At 44.9% G+C, this 24,855-nt stretch overlaps 1 protein-coding gene across 8 annotated transcripts in view; it reads left to right on the forward strand.

The window, feature by feature from the left end:
- Positions 1 to 24,855, forward strand: part of ppp1r12a (protein phosphatase 1, regulatory subunit 12A) — a 50,032-nt gene that overhangs the window by 14,561 nt on the left and 10,616 nt on the right. For 4 of the 8 annotated variants that reach the window (XM_069710998.1, XM_069711002.1, XM_069710997.1 and 1 more), the window contains exons 2-18: positions 4,429 to 4,559; positions 7,179 to 7,297; positions 11,321 to 11,480; positions 12,139 to 12,283; positions 12,365 to 12,439; positions 12,571 to 12,662; positions 12,859 to 13,016; positions 13,291 to 13,379; positions 15,843 to 16,067; positions 17,570 to 17,661; positions 17,969 to 18,082; positions 19,018 to 19,170; positions 20,149 to 20,313; positions 20,859 to 21,014; positions 22,049 to 22,139; positions 22,617 to 22,784; positions 22,891 to 23,059. In XM_069710998.1, coding sequence (XP_069567099.1) covers positions 4,429 to 4,559; positions 7,179 to 7,297; positions 11,321 to 11,480; positions 12,139 to 12,283; positions 12,365 to 12,439; positions 12,571 to 12,662; positions 12,859 to 13,016; positions 13,291 to 13,379; positions 15,843 to 16,067; positions 17,570 to 17,661; positions 17,969 to 18,082; positions 19,018 to 19,170; positions 20,149 to 20,313; positions 20,859 to 21,014; positions 22,049 to 22,139; positions 22,617 to 22,784; positions 22,891 to 23,059 — 2,302 coding nt within the window. Of the gene's footprint in view, positions 1 to 4,428; positions 4,560 to 7,178; positions 7,298 to 11,320; positions 11,481 to 12,138; positions 12,284 to 12,364; positions 12,440 to 12,570; positions 12,663 to 12,858; positions 13,017 to 13,290; positions 13,380 to 15,842; positions 16,068 to 17,569; positions 17,662 to 17,968; positions 18,083 to 19,017; positions 19,171 to 20,148; positions 20,314 to 20,858; positions 21,015 to 22,048; positions 22,140 to 22,616; positions 22,785 to 22,890; positions 23,060 to 23,387; positions 23,543 to 24,855 lie in introns of those variants that run through there. The other 4 variants (XM_069711005.1, XM_069710999.1, XM_069711004.1 and 1 more) reach the window with 3 other exon arrangements.

Below are 24,855 nucleotides of genomic sequence, written 5' to 3' on the forward strand. Positions count from 1 at the left end.
AGACAGGATTAAGTCCCACAATGTTTCCCGGTATAACTTTGATTAATAGTCAGATCCTCATCCTCTCCTCTGTCTGACTCAGTCTTGACTGCCTGCTGTGGGTTACGAAATAATTTGTTTTTGTGGATTTATATGTAACATGGAACCTTTTTACGTTACAGCTCCTCCCTGCACATTCGTGCTGGTTGAGGAGTTTGCTGGTTGAGGTGCGTTACAGGCTTTTCTATACAACGACACTCTGGTAATAAGGATTGAGGATATTGTGGTGCTCTGTCTCATCTCGTTTGTGTTTTTTTTTTTCTTCTTCTTCTTCTTCTTCTCCCTCCTGTCTCTTCGGCTACGACGCTAAGCGTACTCTTGATGCGGGCGGAAACTCTGCCACCTGTCAACCACAGACAATCCCAGCCATTAAGAGATTACCTTTGTTGGGCTCCAGTAGCTGCTGGGAGGAGCCAGCGGAGGAAAGGCTGGTGACGCACAGACGGGGGAGGTCACGGGCATCTCCGTGTTCACCTTAAGGGGCTTGTTTCCATTCTTAGACGAGGGGAGGACTTTGAAGACATAATAAGCGGAGGGAGTGACTGAGGGGGAGGATTTAGATGAGGGTACGGAGGAGGGTTTTCAGATTAGAAGCAGGAAGATGGTTTATTTTTTTTTAACAGCCATCACAAAAAATGCTGACTTGCATGACTTGCGAAAGGTTCGTGACGCACCAAACCAATGTAAAACAAAAATCTTTCGTTTGAAGATAAAACTCAAACCACAGCTGATGGCCGTCTGACAGCCAAGACTCGTATACACTGCAGCAACGTGAGGGGAAATAGCAAGGCAGTAACTGGAAGATGCGGTATTAGTTTGCTAAAAGAAAATAACCTAATAATTTACTTCCATTTGAAATCTATCTAGATGTTGTTTTTTTTTTTTAATTTGCTGGTAAGAACATTTTTTTTTTTTTTTTTTTTTATAAATATGTGGGTTTTCTGTGCTTTCCATTTGTGTCATCGTCTGTGAATGAGGAAAACGGTGGCGAAACATTTTTGAGATTCTACTAAAGGGTAAAATCTTTGATTCACTAAACTGGACAGCCAATCAGACAGCTGGCTTTCATTTACTTCCTTGGTTGGCACTCGGCCACACTCACTCAGCTGTCCGTAAGGGGCCACTTGTCTTTATTTCAAATCCCACAAGGCAGCAGATTGCTTTGCGGATGAGTCTCTGGAGGACATGCATGCTACCAAAGACGGTGATTGCCTGTAAAAAAAAAAGAAACAAAAATAGGAACCCGAGATAATGTGCTTTCTACATGATGATGATGATGATAAATAGAATTATACAGAAGCTTTGTTAGTTGCACTCGAACGAACGCGAGTGACAGGATTCATCCTGTTAAAAGTCCTGAGTGTCCTAATGCTTGATTTTTTTTTTTTTTTATAGCTGTAAACCACGTGTCCACCTTTTTGTTAACACGACATACTGGTGAACTTGAAAGGGGACCACGAGCTGCCATGTGTTGTGGGAACAGGACGGTCACATCGTTTACGCATGACGGCAACAAACTAACAAACCCATAAAAGTCACATTTTTAGCGATTAGAGCTGCACACGTCAGATTGTTAAAGTCCATCTCCACCTTTATAAAAAAAAAACAAAAAAACATTAAAGTGCACTGAGCACCCACATGCAACGAAACCACATCGCACACACACACTGTCAGATAAGCTCGGCGAGGCTTTTGCAGGCACTCTCCAGCTCTGGCGCTGTAAACGGCCCAAATTTGGACAAGGATTCCAGCCAGATAGTCGTGTGCCCCGAACGTGAGGCCGCTGTGTGTTCATGTGTGTCTGTTTCCCTTGCCGACGCTTTTGTTGTCATAGCAACCCCAGGAGAGAGAGAGCGAAACAGTCCAGGCACAGTGTTCAATTATGGGTTGGAGGGACTGGGGGGGGGGGGTCAAAGTTTGTTTTTAATATGTTGTAATTATTTTGAATTTCAAAGCGTTTCTCTTTTAGATGATTTACTGCGCTGGCTGTCATTGAAAGTGCGATTCCACAGATATTCCTTTTTTTTTTTTTACTGTTGAGTATTTTGTTCAGGACAGCTGCAAATACAGTGGAAAAGAAAGATGGTCTTTCCCCCCCCCCCATTTGAGGAGTTGATTTATGATCAGTGCTTTGCAGGTAACTTTGTTATGCGTCTTTGACGCGAGACAGCTTCTTAACCTCGGGGCCTCGGTGTGTGCTGAATGAAAAGTGCGCTGCAGCCTCTCTTGTGCTGCGTTTCCTCTCGCTCCCTCTTTTGGATGGTGACAACTCGGCGTTGTGGGGCAGTAAAGCCACTATTGCCTGACTGCGTATGAATTACGTGCAAGTTTTAATAATTAGAATAGAAATGTATTCATGTACTTTTTTTTTTTTTTTTTTCCCCCACATCCAAACATACGGTAAACAACAAATGTAAAATTTGAGCGGTCGTAACTTTTCTGGACGAAGGTTTATGTTACTTCTTCAAAATGCACGATAACAATTTCTTTTTTCTTTTTTTTTGCCTGGCTCAGTGGTTAGAAGTATTGCCCAACAGTAAGCACATCCTGCTAGACTTGTGTTCGCAGGAGATATTTCACGGTGGTGCAAGTTCTTGGCAGCATGTTGCTAAAAACAGACTTCTTTATGAAAAAAAACCAAGCAAAAAAAAAAAGTATTTTTGGGGACAGTGGAGAAGAAAGAGAGAGAGAGACTGGTGATGGCATTTGACAAATGTCCACATCTGGATTTGACCAGAGGCAACGTTCCAGCTACATGACTGTTGTCCTAAACACCTCGGCCACCCAGGACGGACGCGTCAGATCGCCTCCTGGTCGCATCAAAGAACAAATACAAAGTGCAGAAGCACTATAAGCACCAATTCATCGCTTGCGTAACGCATGGAAAAAAATACTCGGTGTAGAATAGACTTGTCGGGCCTTTTAACATAATTGACCCTTTCTGATAAGAATGAAATGCAGCTTACAAAAAAAAAAAAGTCAAGTGGACACTTGACTAACAAACGGGCATCGAGTAATTGTATGACATTTAACCAAAGTGTTCCTACAGCTGGTGCAAATTCACATTCATAATGTAGGTGAACGAACAGCATCTCCCACCTCATGAGTCAGAAGATCTTAAATTAGAGCCCTCCCACTGGCAGCTGCTCTGTGTTTCTGTGGGAATCACTTGTGTTTTCATTGTGTCATCTGTCATGTGCGTGTGTGTGTGTGGTTCTCGCCAAAGAAAGTTACACTGCTGCAACTAAGGATTATTTTAATAATTGCTTGTTTTGTTGGTTATCTTCTCGATTAATCGACCAGTTGTTGGGTCTTTTTGTAAAGATGAATCGTTTATTGCTGCTCTACTTGTTTATAATAATCCCCCACCAATAAACCGCACTAGTCCTGCATAAATCCCAGAGCACTCGGGGTCTTCGTCCGTGCTCCTGGTTGACATTTAAGGACGTACACGGGTCATTCTCGCACGTGCATGATATTTTGGCTGGTGGTCTGCAGATTATCTTCCGTACTTCTTTTTTTAAATTTTTTTTTTAAAATGTTATGCAGAGTGAAATTATTTTTGCCGAAATACCATCAGATGAGCCTCCCTCCGCAGATCGGCGTGCTGCTGTCGCTATCGCCCGGCCCAGACGGTCTTCGGCGTCACCCTGACTTGAGGCGAATGAAGTCTTTTAATGTGAAACCTTTGTGGTCGTACCTCAGATGCTCGTCGGGTAACTCCAATTCCCTGCCTGTTAAGAGAAGCAAGAGACCTGCCGTTACGTAAGGAGCCTAATGATCAGTATTGATTTAAATTAGGAGGGCGAACTCTTGCGTTGAATGCGTTGCCAAACAAAGCGGTTTCACTTTCTTTTAGTTCAACCACAGATGTGGATTTAATGGCGTGATTCATCAGCTGTTCAGCATATGAGGAATGCGCATTGCGCTGGCAAATATTTGATGAATGTGAAAAGCAGATTTTCTTTTCGGTAAAAGCAGTCTGTGGAAGTATTTTAATTCCATTACTTTCTGCATTAAGTATGAGTGTATATTTGTGTATGTGTGTGTGTGTATATATATATATATACACACGCACGGCACCTCAGCGCCTCCATCAGCAGTACTATGCTGTGTGGTATTTCGGGCGCCTCTGCTCTGTGGAGGCATTTCAGGGAACGCTCCGGCTGCCAAAATTCCCCAACGATTCTGGACCCACGTTGCAATCTATCAAGCGCAAGATGTTTGTAACCGAAGCGCAGATCATCCCACTCGCATAAGCTCGCACGCACGGCGAGGAATTAACACATAGACACACTGGGCAGGTTGCGATCCTTGCTCTTTAGCCTCACTCCCCCCTTCTCTCTCTCTCTCTGTCTCTCTGTCTCTCTCTCTGTCTCTCTCCTGCAGGCATGCATAGATGACAATGCTGACATGGTGACTTTCCTGGTGGAGCATGGAGCCGGCATCAACCAGCCTGACAACGAGGGCTGGATCCCCCTCCACGCTGCAGCTTCCTGCGGATACCTAGACATAGCAGAGTAAGTGTTGTCAGCACCTGTTTAAAAAGAAGAAGAAGAAAAAAAAAAGAAAGTTGCCACAAGCAGTATCATCGGGTTCGATTTCTGCCAAGTCACTCTTGCATCCTGTTTTGTTTCTGTACATTTTCATAACCGCCGCGCTGCTCTCTGAACCTCTCGGTGTGCAGTTTATGTGAACGTGTCCGAGCGGTCGGCTCGGTAAGGCTGCCAAACGAAGGTACAGCTAATAAGGTACCGTTTCATTTGGACTGCGGAGCACACGGTGACATGAGGACCGACGTGGCCGAGCTCCAGCTGAGGCCTCCGCTGCCCTGTCGCCCTCTGGGAAACTCGTACATGACCCCTGTCTCTCTAGCTGTATTTCTGCGCTGTGTGTGTGTGTGTGTGTGTGTGTGTGTGTGTGTGTTTAGATCTAGTCTATGATCATTTCAAGGTTGCGTATGTAAACACTTCGCAGCACTTTTCACCGGTTTCACCTTTTTCTTTTTTTTGTTGCGGTGAAATGAACAATGCTTTGACTAGCATCTCGGGAATTCTTGGGAGTTTTCCTTATCTGAACCGAGTCCAAGGCCCATTTACATACATCACATTGTGATTTGTGATTGGGCTATATAAATCAAATGGCCTGGACTACGTCATCCTCAACGTATGCCAATTGGGGCATATTTATTTGTGTTTTTAAAAAGTGCCCATGATGCCATTTTAGCTCGCTTGGGCCAGAATCAAAATGTCAAGAGCCGTCATTTTTCTCACGAGCACAATTAGCCAGGAGCGGCAGCCCATCTGATAGCGCCGACACACACTGTTACGGTGATGTAATCAAATATGGAGAGATCAGGGTCACCCACTATATCTGGAATCAAGCTCTAGAGTTGCATGCAGCTTTTTTTTTTTTTTCTTTCTTTCTTTTCTTTTTTCTTCTTGCCCCTAGTCTTTTTCAGATAAGACTGCTCGTAGGGCACAGAACAGAAGCGCAGAGATGTTATCAGAGGATATTTAAACAAGCTAAAAGGGGGCTGAAGGAGCTCAGTTGTACTCATTGTTCAGCATATTGGGAGTATGCTGTGACCTGCTTTAGCTTCTGTGTTACATTACAGGAACCTGGCGAGAGATTTATCCTCATTATTGATATTTTACTAAAATGTGCAACCAGCTGGAAGAAGAAGAAAAAATGTTGGAAAGTGATATATTAAAACCATTTTATTAAAAAAAAAGGAAAAAAATTGTGTACACAAGTTTCAGACGGAGAAGTCTTGCGTTCAGCGGGCTCTCGGCGTCGGCTCCGAGTTCGAGTTACAGAAAACAACAAGTTTTTTGTTGTCGCTTTTGCCACGAAAAGGTCAAGTTGGCTGTCCCGATCTGGGCGACTAATGGAGACGTCGTGTCACCGAGGGACGCTCGGAAAGGACCCGCCGTGGGCGGCGAGCTCTCTCGGCAGGCCCGTTTCAACCCCGGCATCCTTATTGACAACGACGGGGGCTGCGGAGAAGGGCCGTCTCTGTGCGCCCCTCGTTGTCACCGCAGTCGTGTAATTGCAGGGGTCGGTTACGAAGCCCGCGGGGGTGAGGAGGGAGGGGAGGGAGGGGGGGGGGGTGTGAGTGTAAACCCAGTGAAGCCAAGCTAAAATAGGCAGAATAGAAAGTCCAATCAAAAAGATATAAAAACCAAAAACTTTGAAATGTAACTGCAGTCCGTTTGCCATTTGGGAGGAAGTCATAGGCACCGAGTGCTTTTCAAGTGGTGTGTCGGTCTAATGAGAAGGGCCTGAGTCTCACCACGGCTGTAATTGGAAGCAGCTGAACTTCAAGATGCTGAATGGGTAAAAATGTCTTGAATCACTGCCGGGAGGCGGGGGGGGGGAGTAGATAAAGGGTTCAAATCCGTAAGCAGCCACAAAGGCTGTGTTGAATGTGTGTTTTGGTTGTCCGATATTATTTTAAGGGGATTTTACGGTTTGATTCTGCCTTCAGATAACGAGTCTGAATGAACGGTTACGCAGACAAAAGCTGCGATTCATTCGGTTTAGAATAAATCGTTTTCTGAACATCAAGATCTGAATTGGAAAAAAATAATAAATAAATAAATAAATGTTTTGTTAAATTTCTAATCTGACGGTTGAACCACAGAGCCGTTGTGCCACATTTCAGGTTGTTTGTGCTGGAGGTTTATTTTTCCCCTCAAGACGCCTGAGAACATCACTGTATTGACAGTCTGATCCCGGGGGACAAATTCACGCTGCAACACCCCGCAAATGTCAAAGAAAACCCCACCTGGTTGCTCCTGAAACGCAAATCCCACTCGAAAAACACCTCGTTCGCCTCGTCGAGTTAGACTTTCTGATTGGTTTCGAAGCCCTCTGTTGTTGATTTTTCGAAGTTTGATGCGAAATACAGGAGATGCAGATGTGGCGTCGTGTCAACCAATGTCGGCACTGAGCCAAAAGCAACAGTATACATCTGCTGACCTCCTCATCTATAAAAAGACGTGACATTTGTCTTCTTTCCTCTTCACTCTGCCAAAAAGCGTCAAACTTTAAAGTGCAGAAGTCAACTTGATGTTCCCTTTTTATTAGATGCCGCTTCCTGCTGCTACTTATTTTGTTTTGTTTTTATTTTCCAGATATCTCATTAGCCAAGGGGCCAGTGTGGGAGTTGTGAACAGTGAGGGTGAGACGCCTCTGGACATTGCCGAAGAGGAGGCGATGGAGGAGCTGCTGCAAAATGAGATCAACCGACAAGGTGCAGTATTACGGACGTCTTCATCGCGACACGCTGAGCATCCGTCCATCATCTTCACCACCCTTCGATCGCTACTCAGAAATGTTCTTTAAAAAATAATAATAATACTGTAGCGTGTCAGAGTCTCAAGAGGGTTGATGATTTATCCAGCACGGTCCGGGACAGTAAATTATCTTCACATGAAAGGAAAGAAAGAGTCCTAACTTTATCATATGATGTCTAGAAACGGTCCCGGGTGATCCCGGGTGATCCCGATGATCCCGAGGCCTTGCTGAAGGTAACATAGCTGGCAGGATCTGAATTCTCATCGAGCGTCGGTCACCTGCGGTTTTCCACTCTCACGCTTGATGAGAACTTACCTAATACAGAAAAAAATTAAATAAATAAGTGATCCAGCTGTGTTGCGAGCTCTCATGTGACGACTCAAAAAAAAACCTGAAGCGCCGGGTCTTTCTATTTTAGGCCGGGACATTCTTGACGAAAAGGGCCCTCCCCCTGTGGTGAGAAGCCATGCGCAGACATGTTAACTGGCCCCGGGCCAGAGGGGGTGCTCCTCAGCTCGTATTCACTCATAAAGTCTGGCCGGCTTGCCCCTTTTTCTCCGTGGCAACGTTATGCATTTTAAAGCAAGCGGCACATCTTCGCCTTTTTATTTATTTATTTTTTTTACAAACTTTTTGTTTGCATGCAGCGGGAAATGTTTAACGTTAATGTTTGTCTATAAAGCCAGAAGAGTTGTTTTTAATATAATACTTTGAAGTGGTACGTTGTCTGTCTAGTACCGCTTGCAATCTTGAGGAAAAAAAACAGAAAACAAAAACACCTCCGTCTCTACGCTGTCAGTCTCTTGACTCTTCGTACAACTTCCAGGTGTTTGAAAGTATTCGGCACCCAGTAGCAGCTACGCCCGCGGTGCTGGTTGCATCTTCTGCTCCTTGGCCGTATTATGTAATGGTAGTGAGATTTTTTTTTTTTTGCACTCACCCCAAACCTCAAGCATCGCGGCGGCTGTCATCTCTGATTTGCCGATGCCTGACAGACGCGCTGCCTGCTGCGTCCTCACACCGCCCGCCTCCCTCCAAGCCCACCACTAACCAGCACTAAAAACACCAACTGTGGATCTTCATCCACGACGCTCCCGCGCTTCACCCGAGTGCATTTTCATCATGGATTTTATATATATATATATATATATATATATAATTCGTGTTGACTCCTCATTTTATGTATTTATTTAAAATCGACTTTTATAAATCTGCTTTCCAGGAAAAAAAAACAACAACTCCCAACACTGAATTTGCGATGATCCCGAGGGCGGCCGCAGACAATCCACAACTCGGTTCTTTATGCCAGAGGTAGCAGGCAGCCTTATGCAACGAGCTGTTGTGTAACGCTTCTGTATGTTTGTAATGTGATTTTCTCCTCTTCAAGAGACACCAGTCACGGGGGTTAAATTTGTTAGCGAGCGACCGCGGTGTCGCACCCCACCCCCTTCCCCCCACCACCACCACCACCTCCGCCCCCCCCCAACCTCCGCATCCCCTCCTTGAACCCGGCTGGGTCAAGTGACTGGATTGCAGTGTGCCACCTTCCTCGTCTCCTCCCATCAGCTTGCTGCATTAAAGCTGCTGCCTGTCCTTGTAATGGATGTGTTAGCGTGGAAGCTACAGAGAGAGGACAGTCGTTTTTATTTTTTTTTTCTCTTAGGCTTAGAATAAAACAGTTCATTTTGGCGTCCTTATCTTTTGACTTTTATAAAAAAAACAAAAACAAAAAAAAAACAGGAAGTACACTTCCCTCTGAGGTTTCTAGTTCTCGCTTCAGGGTAGATTTCTGTTAATATTTCGTATATTTATCAGACATGCTTATAAGGTCTAGCGTTAGTGAGGCGAAGAGGGGGACGAGTCCTTTTTTGGTGTAGTGGTTTTTTTTTATCTTCTCGATGCTCAGGTAGATGTGCTGTTCTCTTGTAAAAACTCGAGCTTTGAACTGCTGCCAACTCTTCCACTCGGCTCTTGTTCTGTAGTCCTACTTAGAGGCCATTAGGCTGCCTGCTTTTTATAGACCCAGTGTAGGCTGCTTCCCAGGAGATCAGAGGATGTTGCCCTACCTGGCCAGCCCACCGTTCCCTTCATTAACTGAATTGCCCTAATGAAGTTAAGATTGGGTTTTTCTACTATAACACACTGTACCCATACCTCACTTTCTCTTGCATGTCAAGTTGAGGTGAATTTGGCTTGAATTAGGGCATTTATTGGCACTTTTTGTTCTTTAAATTTGTTACTAGTTAGTATTCTTTGTACATTTGGATGGAAACCAAGCAAGTCTGTGACGCCAAAAAAATTGTAATGATAATAATTCACTTTATTTGTACAGCACTTTTTCTAAATTTGGGTTAAAACAGGACAACAATCTGAAATCAAATCAAATGTTTGGGTATAAAGAAATAAAAGTGGATTCCTAAACTCAGCCAAGGCTCCCTGATAAAAGTGTTTTAAGAAGAGAAGTAGAAAGTACAATTCCTTTTGTAATATTATGCAGTGTTTCAGTCTGAGTGACACTTTCTCACCTGTAATCTTGAAACGTATCGTCTATTTATTCATTTAGCTGAAGCAGGGTTTGATTTCTGACTCATGAACATAATAATACAAAAAAAGTGACTAACACTTTGGTCGACATTACTGCTGCTTCACTGACCAGACAGCCGCAGCGAGACGATAGTCCCTTCCCCGTCTGTCCCCAAAAACGCTGCTCTGTTTGAAATGAAACTTGAACTCCAGTCAAACATACAGTCAGACGCTGAGTCATCATTCTTCCCACTTGGTTTCACTTTCTTAGACTTCAGCTCACTAATCCTCTTAATGAGCAACATGTCCAGTCTCAGACAAGTGTTACTGTCGCCTGGTTCGGTTTAAGCTTTTGTGTGTGTGTGTGTGTGTGTGTGTGTGTGTGTGTGTGTGTGTGTGTGTGTGTGTGTGTGTGTGTGTGTGTGTGTGTGTGTGTGTGTGTGTGTGTGTGTGTGTGTGTGTATATAGATTGTTTTTCCTCTTTTGTAGAAATCAAACGAGAAAGTGTCTCACCGTCTTCTGTCGCGCTTCTGCTCCTCTCCAGCTTGCTGATGCTAAAACCTCTGAGCGACGGTAGACTTCCCCTCTTCCTGCTCTTTTTCTCCAACCAGACTCGCAGACACCGATGTCCTTTCGTCGGGTTGAAAGCTCGCGGCCGTCTTAAAGCTTTCTGGGGTGTCAGGAAATGAGTGACGATGTATCCATGGGACAAAAACCAATAAGATCAGCTGAGGCTTTGGCTCCTTCCCCGGAGCACTTTTATTTTATTATTTTTTTTTGCATCATTGTTTATGTAGCTCGGCTCAGTTAACGCTTAGCTGAAGAGTCAACCATTTGTGCAGCGTTGCGTTTCGGCCCGTCTTGTGTTCCAACCAGGTGTCAACAAGACAATACCGGCCTGTTTCCCCCCCGCCGCCCCGCATGCAAAGCGTATAGCTGAGACACACTGACCCACTTAACCGGCTGAGCTCTGTGTGTTCGCAGCCTCTATTTTATTGTTGAATTGACAGATTATTGGCACAAAACTGCTCCCAAAGGCAGAACAAGAGCTTGGCAACACCCTAGTATTTAGAAAAGAAAATGGTGCCAGAATAGTGTTTGACTCGTTTTTTTTGTGTGTTTTTTTTTTTCCTTCTATAAAACTTTTAAAAACAAAGAGTTTAAGCAAAGTACAGGGGTGCGTGGATTTCGGGGAACGGCTGTCCACATTGTCACAGCAGTGTTTTAAATATGCAAAGATTTATCTCATCGTTCCAAATTGAAATGTTTTCTCTTCTCTCGTATGTCATGAAATGTACTCCAAACATTCACATCCCTCCGTCTGGTTGTCCCCGTTCTGTCTCTGTCCCTGTCTCTGTCCCTGTCTCTGGGTTCAGTGTGACAGCTACCTCCTAGAGTAGCAGGCCAATCCCTGGATGTCACTTTTACAGTAGCGGCCTTTCTCTTGTCTCACCAGGGGTGGACATCGAGGCAGCCCGGAAAGAGGAGGAGCGGATCATGCTGAGGGACGCCCGGCAGTGGCACAACAGCGGCCAGATCCAAGATGTCCGGCACGCAAAATCTGGAGGAACGGCTCTCCACGTAGCTGCTGCGAAAGGATACGTCGAGGTTTTAAAGTAAGACGTTTTTTTTTGTTGTTGTTGTTGTTGAAGGTAAAGACGTTGGAACTAATGTGTAACACATTTATAGCCTGTTGTTTCACGTATCCTCTCCTGTGTGTTACTTTAAATACATGCTGTTTATAGACACTTAGCATCAGTTTTTTTTTTTTTTTCTTTGCTAGTACCAGACATATCTCGGCCTCTGCATCCCGTCATCCCGCGTTGTTCCGACATTCTCTCCGTGGGTTGTTAATACAGCTACAGCACTCGAGGATAGGAACCGCGTCTGTCTGTCCATCTGCTCCGGGAAGCTCGCCAGCGCACTCCGCTGCCATAGATAGCTCTAAGATATCCGATGTTGAGCGCGCAACACTGCCGTACACGAGAAGGGGGGGATCTGAATGCCCCCCCGCCCCATCGTGCCAGATTTATTGGTTGAAATGTGTCCGCCTCATCCCGCTTTGCGAAAGGACGACTAAAATATTTGGGATTATATCTTGCGGGATGGACTCTCCCCAAATCTGAGCTGGTGGGGTTACAACACTGACGCACTTCTGAAATCCCGGGACCCTGGCAGCACCTCCGAAGATTAGTTTACAGAATCAAATCCGAGACGCACAATCTGCTGATTCAAAACCAAAACTATGTTTCCTCTCCCTCTCTCATTGTGCAGGCTTTTAATCCAAGCAGGGTATGATGTAAATATTAAGGACTACGACGGCTGGACTCCTCTACATGCAGCATCACACTGGGGCAAAGAGGAGGCATGTCGGATACTGGTGGAGCATCTATGTGACATGGACCTCATTAATAAAATGGTGAGTGACCGGGAGCGTCGGGAATCCCGTCGCCTCACGTCCCGTGCGATCCTGAACTCTCACCGTGTTTCTGTCCCTCAGGGCCAGACGCCTTTTGACGTAGCAGACGAAGATGTTCTGGGATACTTAGAAGAACTACAAAAGAAGCAAAATCTGGTGAGTGAGATATATTTTGCACCTTTCAAAGAAACTTGGATGAGTTCTTTAAGAAATGTTGTGCAAGTTTGCGTGGAAATTTTGAAATCTGATTTTCTGTCTTTGCTGTTTTTTTTGTTTTTTTCTTGCAGCTGATTGGCGAGAAGAAAGATGTTAAGAAATCTCCTTTAATTGAAACAACAACCACGGGGGACAACAACCAATCACTGAAACCACTCAAGAGGTAAGTAGTTTAAAAACAATCAATGGAAACCTTTTACTGACTCAGTTTTAGCATAATTAAGTTTGGTTCAACCATTACATTTTTCATCTTCTTTCATTCAGTTTTACATACATTCAGCCTTCCATCCTCCCCTTCCACCCTCGTGCTGCAGTTTTTTTTTTTTTATTATTTTGTGTGTCAAATTCGTGCGTTGCAGCAAAGAAACGGTTCTTCTGGAGCCGGAGAAGAGCGCTCCCCGCATCGAGACCTTAGAACCGGAGAAAGTGGATGAGGAAGAGGAAGGGAAGAAGGACGAGTCGAGCTGCTCCAGCGAGGAAGAGGAGGAAGAGGATTCGGAGTCGGAGACTGAAGCAGGTAGTGTGTGTGTGGGATCACTGAATCTAAAGCCAAAGAATTTTCTGTTCGACCACCCACTTCGTTTTAGGCAAATTTAGACTTGGAAACATCATCCAATTTTATCATTCTGCAATTCATTCTACAGTGAATTCTAAATATATTTCGTCACCACAATCTATAAGCCGTTTTTTTTTTTTTTTACCTTCTCTAATTCTCACACTTTTTAAAAAAAAAATTGAATTGAATTTCGATTGAATTTTTTTTTTTAATTTTATTTTTTTATCTCCTTCAGACAAGAGCAAGCCGCCAACAGCGGTGAGCAACACGACGCCCGGCTCCACCAGCATCACCGTCTCGCCTCCAACAAGCCCAACTAACCAGGTGACGACACCCACTTCACCAGTAAAGAAGGTGTGACCTGGTGAACTAGACTCTGACGTCCCGCCCTCATCGGACGTTTAAAACATTCCCGCAGTTAGACGCCGCAGCGCCGCCACGATGTCGCTCTTCTACCCTCCGACGGCTTCGAGTAGCGACTGCCCTCTTCCTCTGTTACACGAGTCCTTTTCTTCTACCAAGACGTGTTTGCGCTTCATACACAAATCAATTAAATCTTTTTTTTAATTTTTTTTTATTTGCTCGCTCTCAAACTTAGAACACAAACCTAATTTCACAGCCGACTGAAGAGACTTTGGGTTTGCATGAATTACTTTCCAGTTCATATTCTAGGCCATCGCACAAATAGTTCTTCCTGGTTGGGATTCGCTCTTTAAGGTGGAGCTAATGGACGTCACAGAGAGATTTGAGACTTAAGACTAGTTGCAGTGGATGCTGTTCGCCATCTTCACTAGAAGATTGTCCAGGTATCAGGGGAGTAATAGTGTGTAGACTGGATTGATTGTGTGGTGGTGTAGTCCCGCTTTTGAGTCTGCTGCCCTCTGCTGGCCAAACGAGGCCAAAGCATTGAACTACAGTGAGGGTGGTAAATTTCTCCACGGGCATGTCTGCTTCTCTCATCAAGCTTCTTCCTCTTGGCTGAAAATATGACCTGACGTTACTTCCACGTTTGACTGATTTTAAAATAGTTTGAATGGCCAGAGACTAGTCGTGGCAGGAGAGGAACATTTGCAATGAAAATTTAGGAAAACCAAAATAAAGCTGTTAAAGCTGCAGACCTGTGAATGCACCTCAAATAGGAGGTCACCTTTCTGTTCGGAGTTTTATTCGTTTCACTGACTGTCTGCGATCAGTGGCCACCGGTCCAACGCTTTCTGAATGTCGTTTCCGTTTTCTGCTTCTTTTTCTTGCAAAGAGCTTCCAGTCCTTATTTGAAGCCTAGCGCTCACACCCCACAGTGTCTCCTGTCTAATAAGTGAGCAAAACATTAACCAGATCCAATATGTATTGATCTGTCACTTATTCCAGCTGAGAAAAATAATGTCCCTCTCCCCCTTTAGTTCAACAGTAAGCATTGTGTGGTGTGACTAGGTCTTTAAAATACCTGTCCTTGCGCATAAAGTGTGTTTCTTTTGCTGCTGCTTCTGTCTTATTCTGGCTTTTTTTTTTTTCTTTCTCTTGTTTCAACCCCCCCCCTGCCCTCCCTCTCTGCATCCTTCTCATCCTGGGCTCTGGTCTTTGGTTGGCTTTAGTGTGATTGTATTACTCCCCTCATGCCTGTGGCGGAGCCGGGCTGTCCTGCATTGTGGCGTCAAGGTTTGCGCAAAACTGGCATTTCTCTAGTGCCCAAAAAACCCATGGTGAGGCATTGGTGTGTGTGTGCACCAGAGTTGTTCTCTCATCCTACATGCACCTGCGCACTGACCAAGCACTAAACACTCCCCCTTAACCACGTTGGCCTTACCCAGATCAAACAGGGTTTTTTTCCACTGGCCCGGGTTGGTCTGCTTTCAGCACTAAACTGTGACGACCGCGGCCCCATTTCAGGTGAAGGCTGCGTGGACCGGCACCGCTCGGAAACCGACCTCCTCAGCACCTAAACTGTGCTGTAGACTGGAAAGAAATCATTGTGAAGCATCTCTGTCTTAATCTCTGAAGCTTCAACCCGAACCTCTGCGGTGTGGAGGTACCAGCTTTATTGGACTGTTTCCTTTCCTCCGTTAACTCACCGCCGATGTGAACTCGACGTCAGGGAATCTTTTATTGCGAAGAAATGCGTGTTCACCGCGGAGTTAACTGAGCAGTTCAGGTAAACTACTGCGGAAAAACACCCAGCAGGGCTGGAGTGGTCGCAGCTGTTCTCGGCGCGACGCGGCGTCACCGACCACCCACAGTGGAAAAACCCCAAATAGTGATTGAACTTTCCTTTGGCTGACTTTCACTCATCAACCGGACATGGTGTTGTTTTCACTCGTAGTGGACCGATGCACTGCCCTAATCCTTTCACTTTGTGTCTGCGTGGCGTCTGTGTTTTGTTTAGTTGCTCGTCGTCCTCCCGATTGTGGCTGAAAATGTAAAAGTGGCCAGACAATTAGCGAAGGGTATAAATTGGATGCTGAGACCCCAACAGGTTTAGAGGCCCACAGTCAGGACCATGATTTCCACTTCAGTCGTGGACTCGGGTACACGTGATCTCTCAGCTGGCATGTCCTTCCTTTTATTTTATTTTTTTAATGTATCTAACAGGCATCATCCTTAAAAACTAAAAATTGCAGCCCTCCTTGAATAATCCAAACCATTCTTGACCTCTGTCCTGACCCGATTGAATTTTGTGTTACTCACCAATACGACTAAAAAAAAAAAAAAAAAAATCTCATTTAACATCCTCATACTTGTAAAATGAAAAACTCTGCGTTAACTCGGCCGTCGCTTTCTCCTCCCACTCAGGTCGCCCAGCCTGCTGGAAAGGTTTCGACTAAAGTGGAGGAGGACAGGAAGGACGAGTCTCCGGCGTCGTGGCGTCTCGGTCTGAGGAAGACGGGCAGCTACGGCGCGCTGGCCGAGATCACGGCCACCAAGGAGGCTCAGAGGGAGAAGGACACGACCGGCGTGATGCGCTCGGCCTCGAGCCCTCGTCTCTCCTCGTCCCTGGACAACAAAGACAAAGAGAAGGTCAGCAGAGAGATAATGGCATGCTTTTATTATTATTTTTTTTTTTTTAACTTTCTCAGCGGTGTCTCTCTGACGCCACTTTGCCACCAAGATGTGCAGTTTGTCGGAGATATTTCATCCTTAACTTCCTGTCTTTTCCCCAGATGTTGGAGCAGGAATTTACAGTATACAACAAACAAACAAACAAAAGCATAGAGGGGCTCGAATAATTACATGATAAAATTCAGTCACTGTCTTTCCGTCTTTTAGCTATACAGTGAACCCTCGCTATAACGCGGTTCACCTTTCACGGTCTCGCTGCTTCACGGATTTGCATCGTGCATTGTGTTCTGCATTCTGATTGGCTAAACAGTCTCTCCGCTTCTTCTCTACCTGTTTGTCAATAACGTTGCGGTTTAATATGTACACGTACGTAAAACAGCTTGCCAAATTAAAAATAATCGATGGTGGCATGTCGGTTTATAAGAATCTTTTTGCCCAGAAGAAAAAAGAGCGACAACAACTACCGATAACTATGTTCTTCTCTCGAAAAACCACACCTGCACCGCCGGCTTTAGAAGAAAGAACCGCTGCAGAGCGGAGTCAGGATGCAGCGGCTCAGTCAGAAGAGCCGTGAAATACACGAGTCACTATTTGTCTGACTGTACTTTGTATTTGTTTTCATAATCATTTTTCATTTCCTCCCGTTCTAATCCAATGACTCGGGTCGCAGTGGGGCGGTGCCGATCTCAGCAATTTGAAGCCTTCAGTTCGTATTGATGATTAAAATTATTATTTTACAGTACAGTAGTTATTTGTAAAAAAAAAAAACATTTATACAGTACTTTTATTTGTTAAACAAATGCTTGGGCCTGTAAAAAGGTTTTGTTCTTTGGTTTCAATGTATTATGGAGTATTTCATTGTATAATAATTGTAAAAAAAAAAAGGTTACTACTTCACGGATTTCACCTATCACGGTCTCTATTTGGAACGTAACCCCCGCGATAAACGAGGGTTCACTGTATAATGATGATATTGAGTACACATTTATCCGCTGGCAACGATATACAGGTATTTGAAAAGTAAGAAGTCATTAATGCATTGGCTTTGTAAGGCAAGGTGAAATGTATTTCTGGAGCACTTTCCATGCCTGCAGGCAACACGACGTGCTGCAGGAAAACAAACAAAAAACCAGACATAATCGGGAGAAATTGGCCCAATCAGGCACTCTAACAACGATGAAGCAATCAAAAAGAACATGGAGGTTTCAACTGAAAGCCAAATTGAACAGAAAAGTCTTGAATTGGGATTTCAAACTGTGCAGCGTTGTCTGAATCCTCAGTTCTTCTGGCAGCTCGTTCCACATTCTGGCAGAGTGGAAACCTCGTTTGAATTTTAAAAAAAAAAAAAAAAAAAAGAGGTTAGGAGGTTTATAGGAGGTCAGGAAAAGACTGAAGTACCGTTGTACATTATAAGGTTGAAAAATCCTTTTTTTTGTTTTTTGTTTTTTTTTGCTCCGCAGGAGAAGGACAAAGGAGCCCGGCTGGCCTACGTGGCCCCGACCATCCCCAGGAGACTGGCCAGTACTTCAGACATCGACGAGAAGGAGAACAGGTGAACTCCCCGGAGCCTCGCGGCTCTGTGCAAACACACACACCGGCACGAGTGGCTACTGTTGCTCACTGCTGTGTGTGTGTGTGTGTGTGTGTGTGTGTGTGTGTGTGTGTGTGTGCGCGCACGTGTGCCCTGCATGGTGCGTGGCCTTAAGCACTTCAGTATTTGCGGTAGAGCCGAGCAGATTTCATGAATGGGGCTGAGTGAGCGAGGCGTAAAGGGACGGAAACGCACACGCATCTCCAGAATACACACGTCGGGGTTGTTGGAAGTTCTGGCGTACCATTGTAGCTTGTTGGTTCCCCAGGGACTCGACCGCTCTGATACGTAGCGGCTCCTACACCCGGCGACGCTGGGACGACGACCTGAAGAACAGCGACGGAAGCGCCTCCACCAACCGAACCCCCAGCTACCAGCGCAGGTTAGCCTCCGCCCCCCCCCACACCCTCCCTCCTCCTCCCCCTCCGCCGCAGTTCAAACCTCCGTCTCCCTCGTCCGGTCATCAGATCTGTGCTCCGTCGGATCTGACGCATATACGTCAGCGATTAGTCGTTTGATCCGTCACCTGCAGGACATTTTAATTTACGTCATCAGAGATGTGTACGGACCCCCCCCCCTCCCTCCCTCCCTCCTCCGCGCTCGCAGCAGCTACTGAGAAAGCCATGCAAATCAGCCCAGCGCCTCTCTACCACTGCCACAGTGTTTGTTGCATGACCGTACCCGTCCTGTCAGGTTGCTGTGCCACTGCAACGCATTACTCAGCTATTTTAACGAGCCTACGTACTGTCAGGTGAATCAGATGAATCGCATTCTCAGGGTTGTTATTTTATTTTATTTTTTTTAAATGGCACAGAACCTTGACATGGATTTATGCTGCGTTCATATCGTGTGGGAGAAATGCTGGTTTGCGAGCCACCGAATGAAATTAGCCTACTTTTCAGGTCGTAAAAGGCGGTTTGGGAACTTGTCACTTCTTGTGTTTTCCACAGGTTCCCGACTCCTGACACTACCAACCCAAACATCTTTGAATCTGGTGTAAAAAAAAATTCATCGCAAAACAAATAATCTTGCAAAAATTTGCCTGCGATTGTAACGGGTAAAAAAAACGAAAACAACGAAATATCTCCAAACATGATTGATCTCTTGAACTCTTCAAAAACAGTTGCGTTCGATCCAGCTGCTCCTGTATGACATGAATGTGCCACTAGCGTGTCAAAGCTTTAATAGTCTGAAATATGTATGTTTCCTGTACTGTGTGTGTATATATATATTTATTTATATATATGTGTGTGTGTGTGCGCGCGTGCCTGCACCGCTAACATGCCTCTCTCGCCCACCTGCCTGCCAACACGCTAGCACGTCCCACACGCTAGCGCTAGGGCGGAGCGGCAGCACGCGGGACGTGCCAGCCAAGTCTTCGTCAACCTCCAGCTTGGACCCTAACACCTGTAATACTAAACCCTGGCAGCCACCCGCCTCCCACTACCAGTCTTACAGCATTTACCGCAGGTACACCAGCCTCCCCCGGGGGCACCGCCGTCTCCACACCCACCTGTCCTCTCTGCTCTGCTGGAGGTTCCACCAAGTGTTTGTTTTTTGTGTTCCCCTGGTTACGTGTGAATATTGGAAGACAAAACTAGTCTTCGTCTGGTTAAAATTAGGGGGCATCAATTTATCTTTCTATAAAAGTCGAATTTTAAGTTTCATGCAGGGAAATCAACTGGAGCAGAAGAGTGCACGATTCCCCCCCCCCCCCCCCTCCACCACCTAAATAAGTCTGTGAATCATGAATACCGAAGTCATCAAGTAATGCTGCAGTGCAATCAATGAACGTTTGTTCTGTTTAACTTTCACATAATCACCAATGGGGAATTTCCCTTTTTTTTTTTTTCATAAACTGTTGTTTCCAGCGATAACATAACTCTAAAGAATCAAAGCGTTTGTCAGATGTTTTAATGGGTTTTTCCTTCAAACCGAGTTAAGAGTTCATGTTAACAAATACTGATTAAGACGACCATGTTACAGCAGGCTTTGTTTATAACGCGTGTAAAGCCAGCACTACTGTTAGCGGCCAGTTAAACCCAAAATGCAGCGCGTAGATTCACTGTGAAAGGAAGAAGTTTCAAACCGCTGCAATTAAAATGACCTCTGAAACTGTGGAAAACAAAGATGGCGGTCTGCTGCTCAGTCTTTAATTCACCAAACAAAAGCATGAGAGCAAATAGGGCATTCTTCCTGTAGAGAAAAGTAACTTCCCCTGACCCCTTTTTTTTTTTCTTTTTCTTAATGAAATAAGTTGTGATTGGACAAAAGTCATAATGTTGATATGACTGGAAAAGAAGCTGAAATATTTCAACAGTGAACCCACTTCAAGATTTTGATCTCAGCATCCAGCAACGTAATCGGCAGTGATCACACAGCCTCCTCCTCATCCTCATCCCGTCCTCATGTCCCACATTGTCTCACCGGCGGCTCTCTATCCTGCAGCGGCTCTTTCGGCAGAAGACACGAGGACCTGGGCTCCTCAACCACCTCCTCCTCCACAACCACCACCACCTCCTCGTCTGTTACCTCGCCCACAGGCCATCGCAGCCTGCTCTCCAGCCTGGGCTCCTCCTCCACTCGCACTGGCTCCACCAGTCTCACCAGCAGGTACAGCCTTCAGCACCCGGTGCCGGAAATCACACCGAATTTTTGATGCAGCCATTATTAAAAAAAAAAAAAAATGGTTTAAGTACGTTTCCAACGATGCGTCATATGTGCAGTTGCTGTTATGTCAGCAGGGTTAGGATGAGATAAGTCTGCCTTTTTATTTAATACGGTTCAGTTTAGATGCTTAGCATATATACCTGTAATTCAAAATAAGTCTGCCTTTTTATTGCATTGGGTTTGTAGCCCTAGTTGCCCTTTTGTTGCCCTCCTTTTCTTTCATTTTTTTTTCATCTTATTAACAATTCATGACTATTTTTCTGCAATTTGAAATTTGACTGGCTCAAAAATTAGCAAAACTTTGGGTCGCGATTTAATGACTTAAGAAAAATGCTGGATCAGTTGTGGACCGCCAGTTTGTTACTTTTTCTGTTAATTTTGAACAGGTTTTTTACTAAATATATAATTTACTAACCGATGTTTATTAAAAACCGAGCTGTTGAAGTGACGTCTGTCAGTCCACATGTGAAACGTGTTTGTGTGAACAGGTACTGGTCAGAGGAGAGTGCAGAGAGGGAAAAGGAGAAGGAGAAGGAGTCCGCCGCGGTCATCCCCACTATAAACACTGGCTCCACCACCACCACCACCACCACATCGACCACTACCACCGCCATATCCACCACTACTGGCCCCGAAAGACGCAGGTAACACAAACACGCACAGAACATATGGCCATTTATGATAATGCTTTTTTTTAAAATTATTATTATTATTATTATACTTTAACCTAGTTTTGATCTTTTAACATCTGAAAACATGCCCTTAATGCAAAAACGTAATTATATTGGTTGATCTGCTTTTATGTAAAAATTAACAGTCTCCTCTGGATCAATGGTAAAAATTCACGTTTTTATTTGATGCCGGTGGCTTTTTAAAATATACAACCGTCAGCTTATTGTTATCAAGCTTAGATAAGATGGATGCATTATCATCATTTTGTTTAATTACACACAATTTGTATATTTATTACTCTTATACGTTTTGGGTTTAGTGGAGACTTTCAACTTCCCATGTTGTGTTTTCATCCAAACCAATTTTTTTTGTTTTTTTACTACACATTTCTTTATATGTTTTCCAGTTGAGAAAGCTTTGACATTGCCGCAAAGTATTTGCCGTAAGCGGCTCCGGTAAAACATTGCCGTGAACTGGGAATCGGCCTCCTTTCGGTGGAGACGGTAACTCCGGATGCTTCTGCTGCTTCTGTTTGAGAGCCGGGATGCGTTTTGATCTCCGGCTCCTTGCAGACGTTGTGGGAAAGGGAGTGAGAGTGTGTCTGTGAAAGAGGAAGCATGCGAGAGACGTCTTCCCGACACGGCGCTGAAATAAGCCACCTGTCTCGGTGGGAGTGGGGCAGGGCTGCTCCACCGCCTCGGCCTGCTGCAGCGACTTCTCCTTATAAGGAAGGTGGGCAGAAGCAGCGCATTTCCCTCAAGGCCGAGGATCCTTTTCTGCACCGAACGACCTCGCGCTTCTGTATTTCCCGTTGAAACTGAACTGAAACTTTTGAAACCGAAGCACTTTAGAAACTCGGCCGCATAAAGTGCTCGGGATAATAGCGGATGTGATGACGATTATGGAGCAGATGAAGATGAGTCTTGACAGTTTTCATGCCAGCGGTGATTATTTGGACATATGTTGCTCAAGTGTTTGTTGACCTGTTTGTTTGTTTGTTTGTCAGGTCATACCTGACGCCCGTGAGAGACGAGGAGTCCGAGTCTCAGAGGAAAGCTCGCTCCAGACAGGCTCGTCAGTCGAGGAGGTCCACCCAGGTGAGTTCACCTCTATCACCCTGCGTATTATTGACACTTTGTCTTTCCTATCTGATTAAAATTAGTCATTAAAAGTGCTAATCGGCAAAATGACAGTGGAGTCCGACGTCGAAACAAAATGGTGACCCTGGTTACCACTGGTTTTATAGCCATGAACTGTTTAAATAAAGTTCTCTTTGTTGAGACAGAGCAGACTTTCTGTGTACACAGGTAGCTCTTTGCTTCTATGCTTGTGCAAAGATCTTTTTACAAGCTGACAGTGCGAGTTCAAAAGTGAGTTTGAGCTTCGTCCTATCTAAAAACAAAAAAAAACTATGGAACTCCACAATAACACAAAATTTATAGTCAAAAATCAGACATGAAGGACTAATTCTACTGCAGCTCTAAAACTCACGACGATAATAATAATATTGTATTTATGAAAGAAGAAAAATCCTCCAAGCAGGAAAGAAAGATAAATCCACTCTCTTGTTTTAGGGTGTGACTCTGACTGACCTGCAAGAGGCTGAGAAAACAATCGGCAGGAGTCGTCCACTGAAGACCCGGGAGGAGGAGAAGGAGGAGAAGGAGAAGCAGGACAAGGAGAAGAAGGAGACGGAGACGAAGGAGGACGACTACCGATCGAAGTACCGCAGCTACGAAGACGTACGTTTCTCCTCCTCGTTTACGAGTCGTGCTAATTTACAGCGCGGCGTCTTCGGGCGCTCTCACCCGTCTTTATTTGTCTTCCTCGTGTCTCCCCCCCTTCCAGCGCTACCGGACTTCGTCTTCCACCTCCTCCATTTCCGCGCTCAGCACTGCCTCCACCCCTTCTTACTCGAGCACCATATTGTCCTCCAGTTCGAGCTCCCTCAACAGGCCGAACAGTCTGTCGGGCATCACCTCGTCCTACAGCCGCTCCTCCAGAGACACAGAAAAAGGTCAGTACCCTTTTAATTCTTTTAAATCTGAAAAAAATACAGAGAAAGTGCTTTTTCTCTCTCTCTCTCTCTCTCTCTCATATCACACGCACTTAAAACTGAAAAGTACATTTTGATGGCTGCATATGTGTCCTAAAGGAACGGACGGCCTTACAGTTATCTAAAGCTCTTTAAAACTCGTATGATAATGCAACCAGCAACATTATTGTGCTTTAAAACTTAAATCTGCTGCCTGTTTGTTTGTGTGAAGTCACAAACTGCTTTATTGTCTGTACTCAACCGAACTTTTTGCTGCTGAACAACACAATTTATTTTTTGCAAATTCTAGTGTAATATGGTAGCAGGTATGTGGGCAATAACCCGGACCCCTGGCTTCAACTAGTCTCTTTACGAACCCGAAGAAAGATGGCACCAATCTTTACATCCGCGTCTTCACAGAATCTCAGATGATACCCTCGAAAAACAACTTCACTTCGTCTCCTCTTTGCTTTTCTGCAGAACGGCAAAGAAAGCTTTGTGATTGCTTTTGAAATTGTGCAGTGATCATAGAGCGAAAAGCTTTTCTTCTGCAACTTTTTTTTTTTCATATAACACACGGCAGAGATTTGCCCTCCAAAACTCATACCTCCGGTATTTATAGGCAGAATGGTGATGCATGAAATGGATCTGAAGTATCTGAAATTTCAAGTTGAAAACAAACGTGATCAAAATAAAATGGAATTTCTGCACGTGTGGATAAAAATGGTATAAGATAAAGGACTGATCTGAAAATGCTCCCCGAGTTTATTGATTCGTCATTTCACCGTGTCGGCACATAACGAGGGATCTGATTGAGGCTGCAAATTTACACGTTACCTCGGTGGTGCCGTCAGAATTAAAGTGCAACTCCCTCACAGGGTTCAAACCCGTGTCATGTTTGAACTCGAACACGGCTGCCGTGGCAACTTCTTTTCACAGCTGCCGAAACGGCCATCTTTGGCTCGCTCGACTATCATCACACCGGGAGGTGAAGCAGCTCCGATATAAAGCCATATAAGCACACAGACGCACGGCGGCTGAATCCCACCTGAAGCTGGTGTCTCTCTCTCCCTCCCTCTCTCTCTCTTTCTCTCTCTCCACATTCACAAGGGCGAACCGCCACACAGCTGATTAAGAGCAACCGGACAGAAAGGGAATCGTGTTGCCTTTTTAAATGAAGTGCCTCTTCTATTAACGAATAAATCCACGAAACGTCTCTGGGAAAAGTAGAAACTGAAGGAAACACTGAGCACTTTGTTCTGTGACCAAAAAGCCCTTTTTTTTTTTTCTCTCTCTCTCTCTGCCTGCCCACACTGTGTGTGTGTGTGTGTGTGTGTGTGTGTGTGTGTGTGTGTGTGTGTGTGTGTGTGTGTGTGTGTGTGTGTAAACAGATGGACCGGATGAGATGAGAAATGGTTTTGAACATGTTTCAAAAGACATCTAATTGTCTAAAATCATCGAGGACCAGATGTACTGTAACTACAGTTACTTGAATGAGCTGTCAGCTTTTATTTCTTTCTGGAGACATTTGTTTGAGGGACAGAAGAGGGAACGCTAAATTTTATAGGTGTTTTCCTCTTCATTCAGATCAGACCGGCACATTCGGGAACTTTGGCTTTCAGTGCACGGATCCTTTTTTTTTTTTTTTTTTTTTTGGGGGGGGGGAAAAAAGTTTAACTTGATCTCGTCACGTCCTAAATATTTTACGTGCTACCATAGCATGCTAACTAACGTCAGCTCTGACAACTGACCGAGCTGCATTATAACCCACAGCGTCC

The sequence above is a fragment of the Brachyistius frenatus genome, unplaced genomic scaffold (assembly GCF_029030835.1).
Source record: "Brachyistius frenatus isolate BFR_SWC_R1_liver_20210118 unplaced genomic scaffold, ASM2903083v1 Contig_96, whole genome shotgun sequence".
Taxonomy (NCBI): Eukaryota; Metazoa; Chordata; class Actinopteri; family Embiotocidae; genus Brachyistius; species Brachyistius frenatus.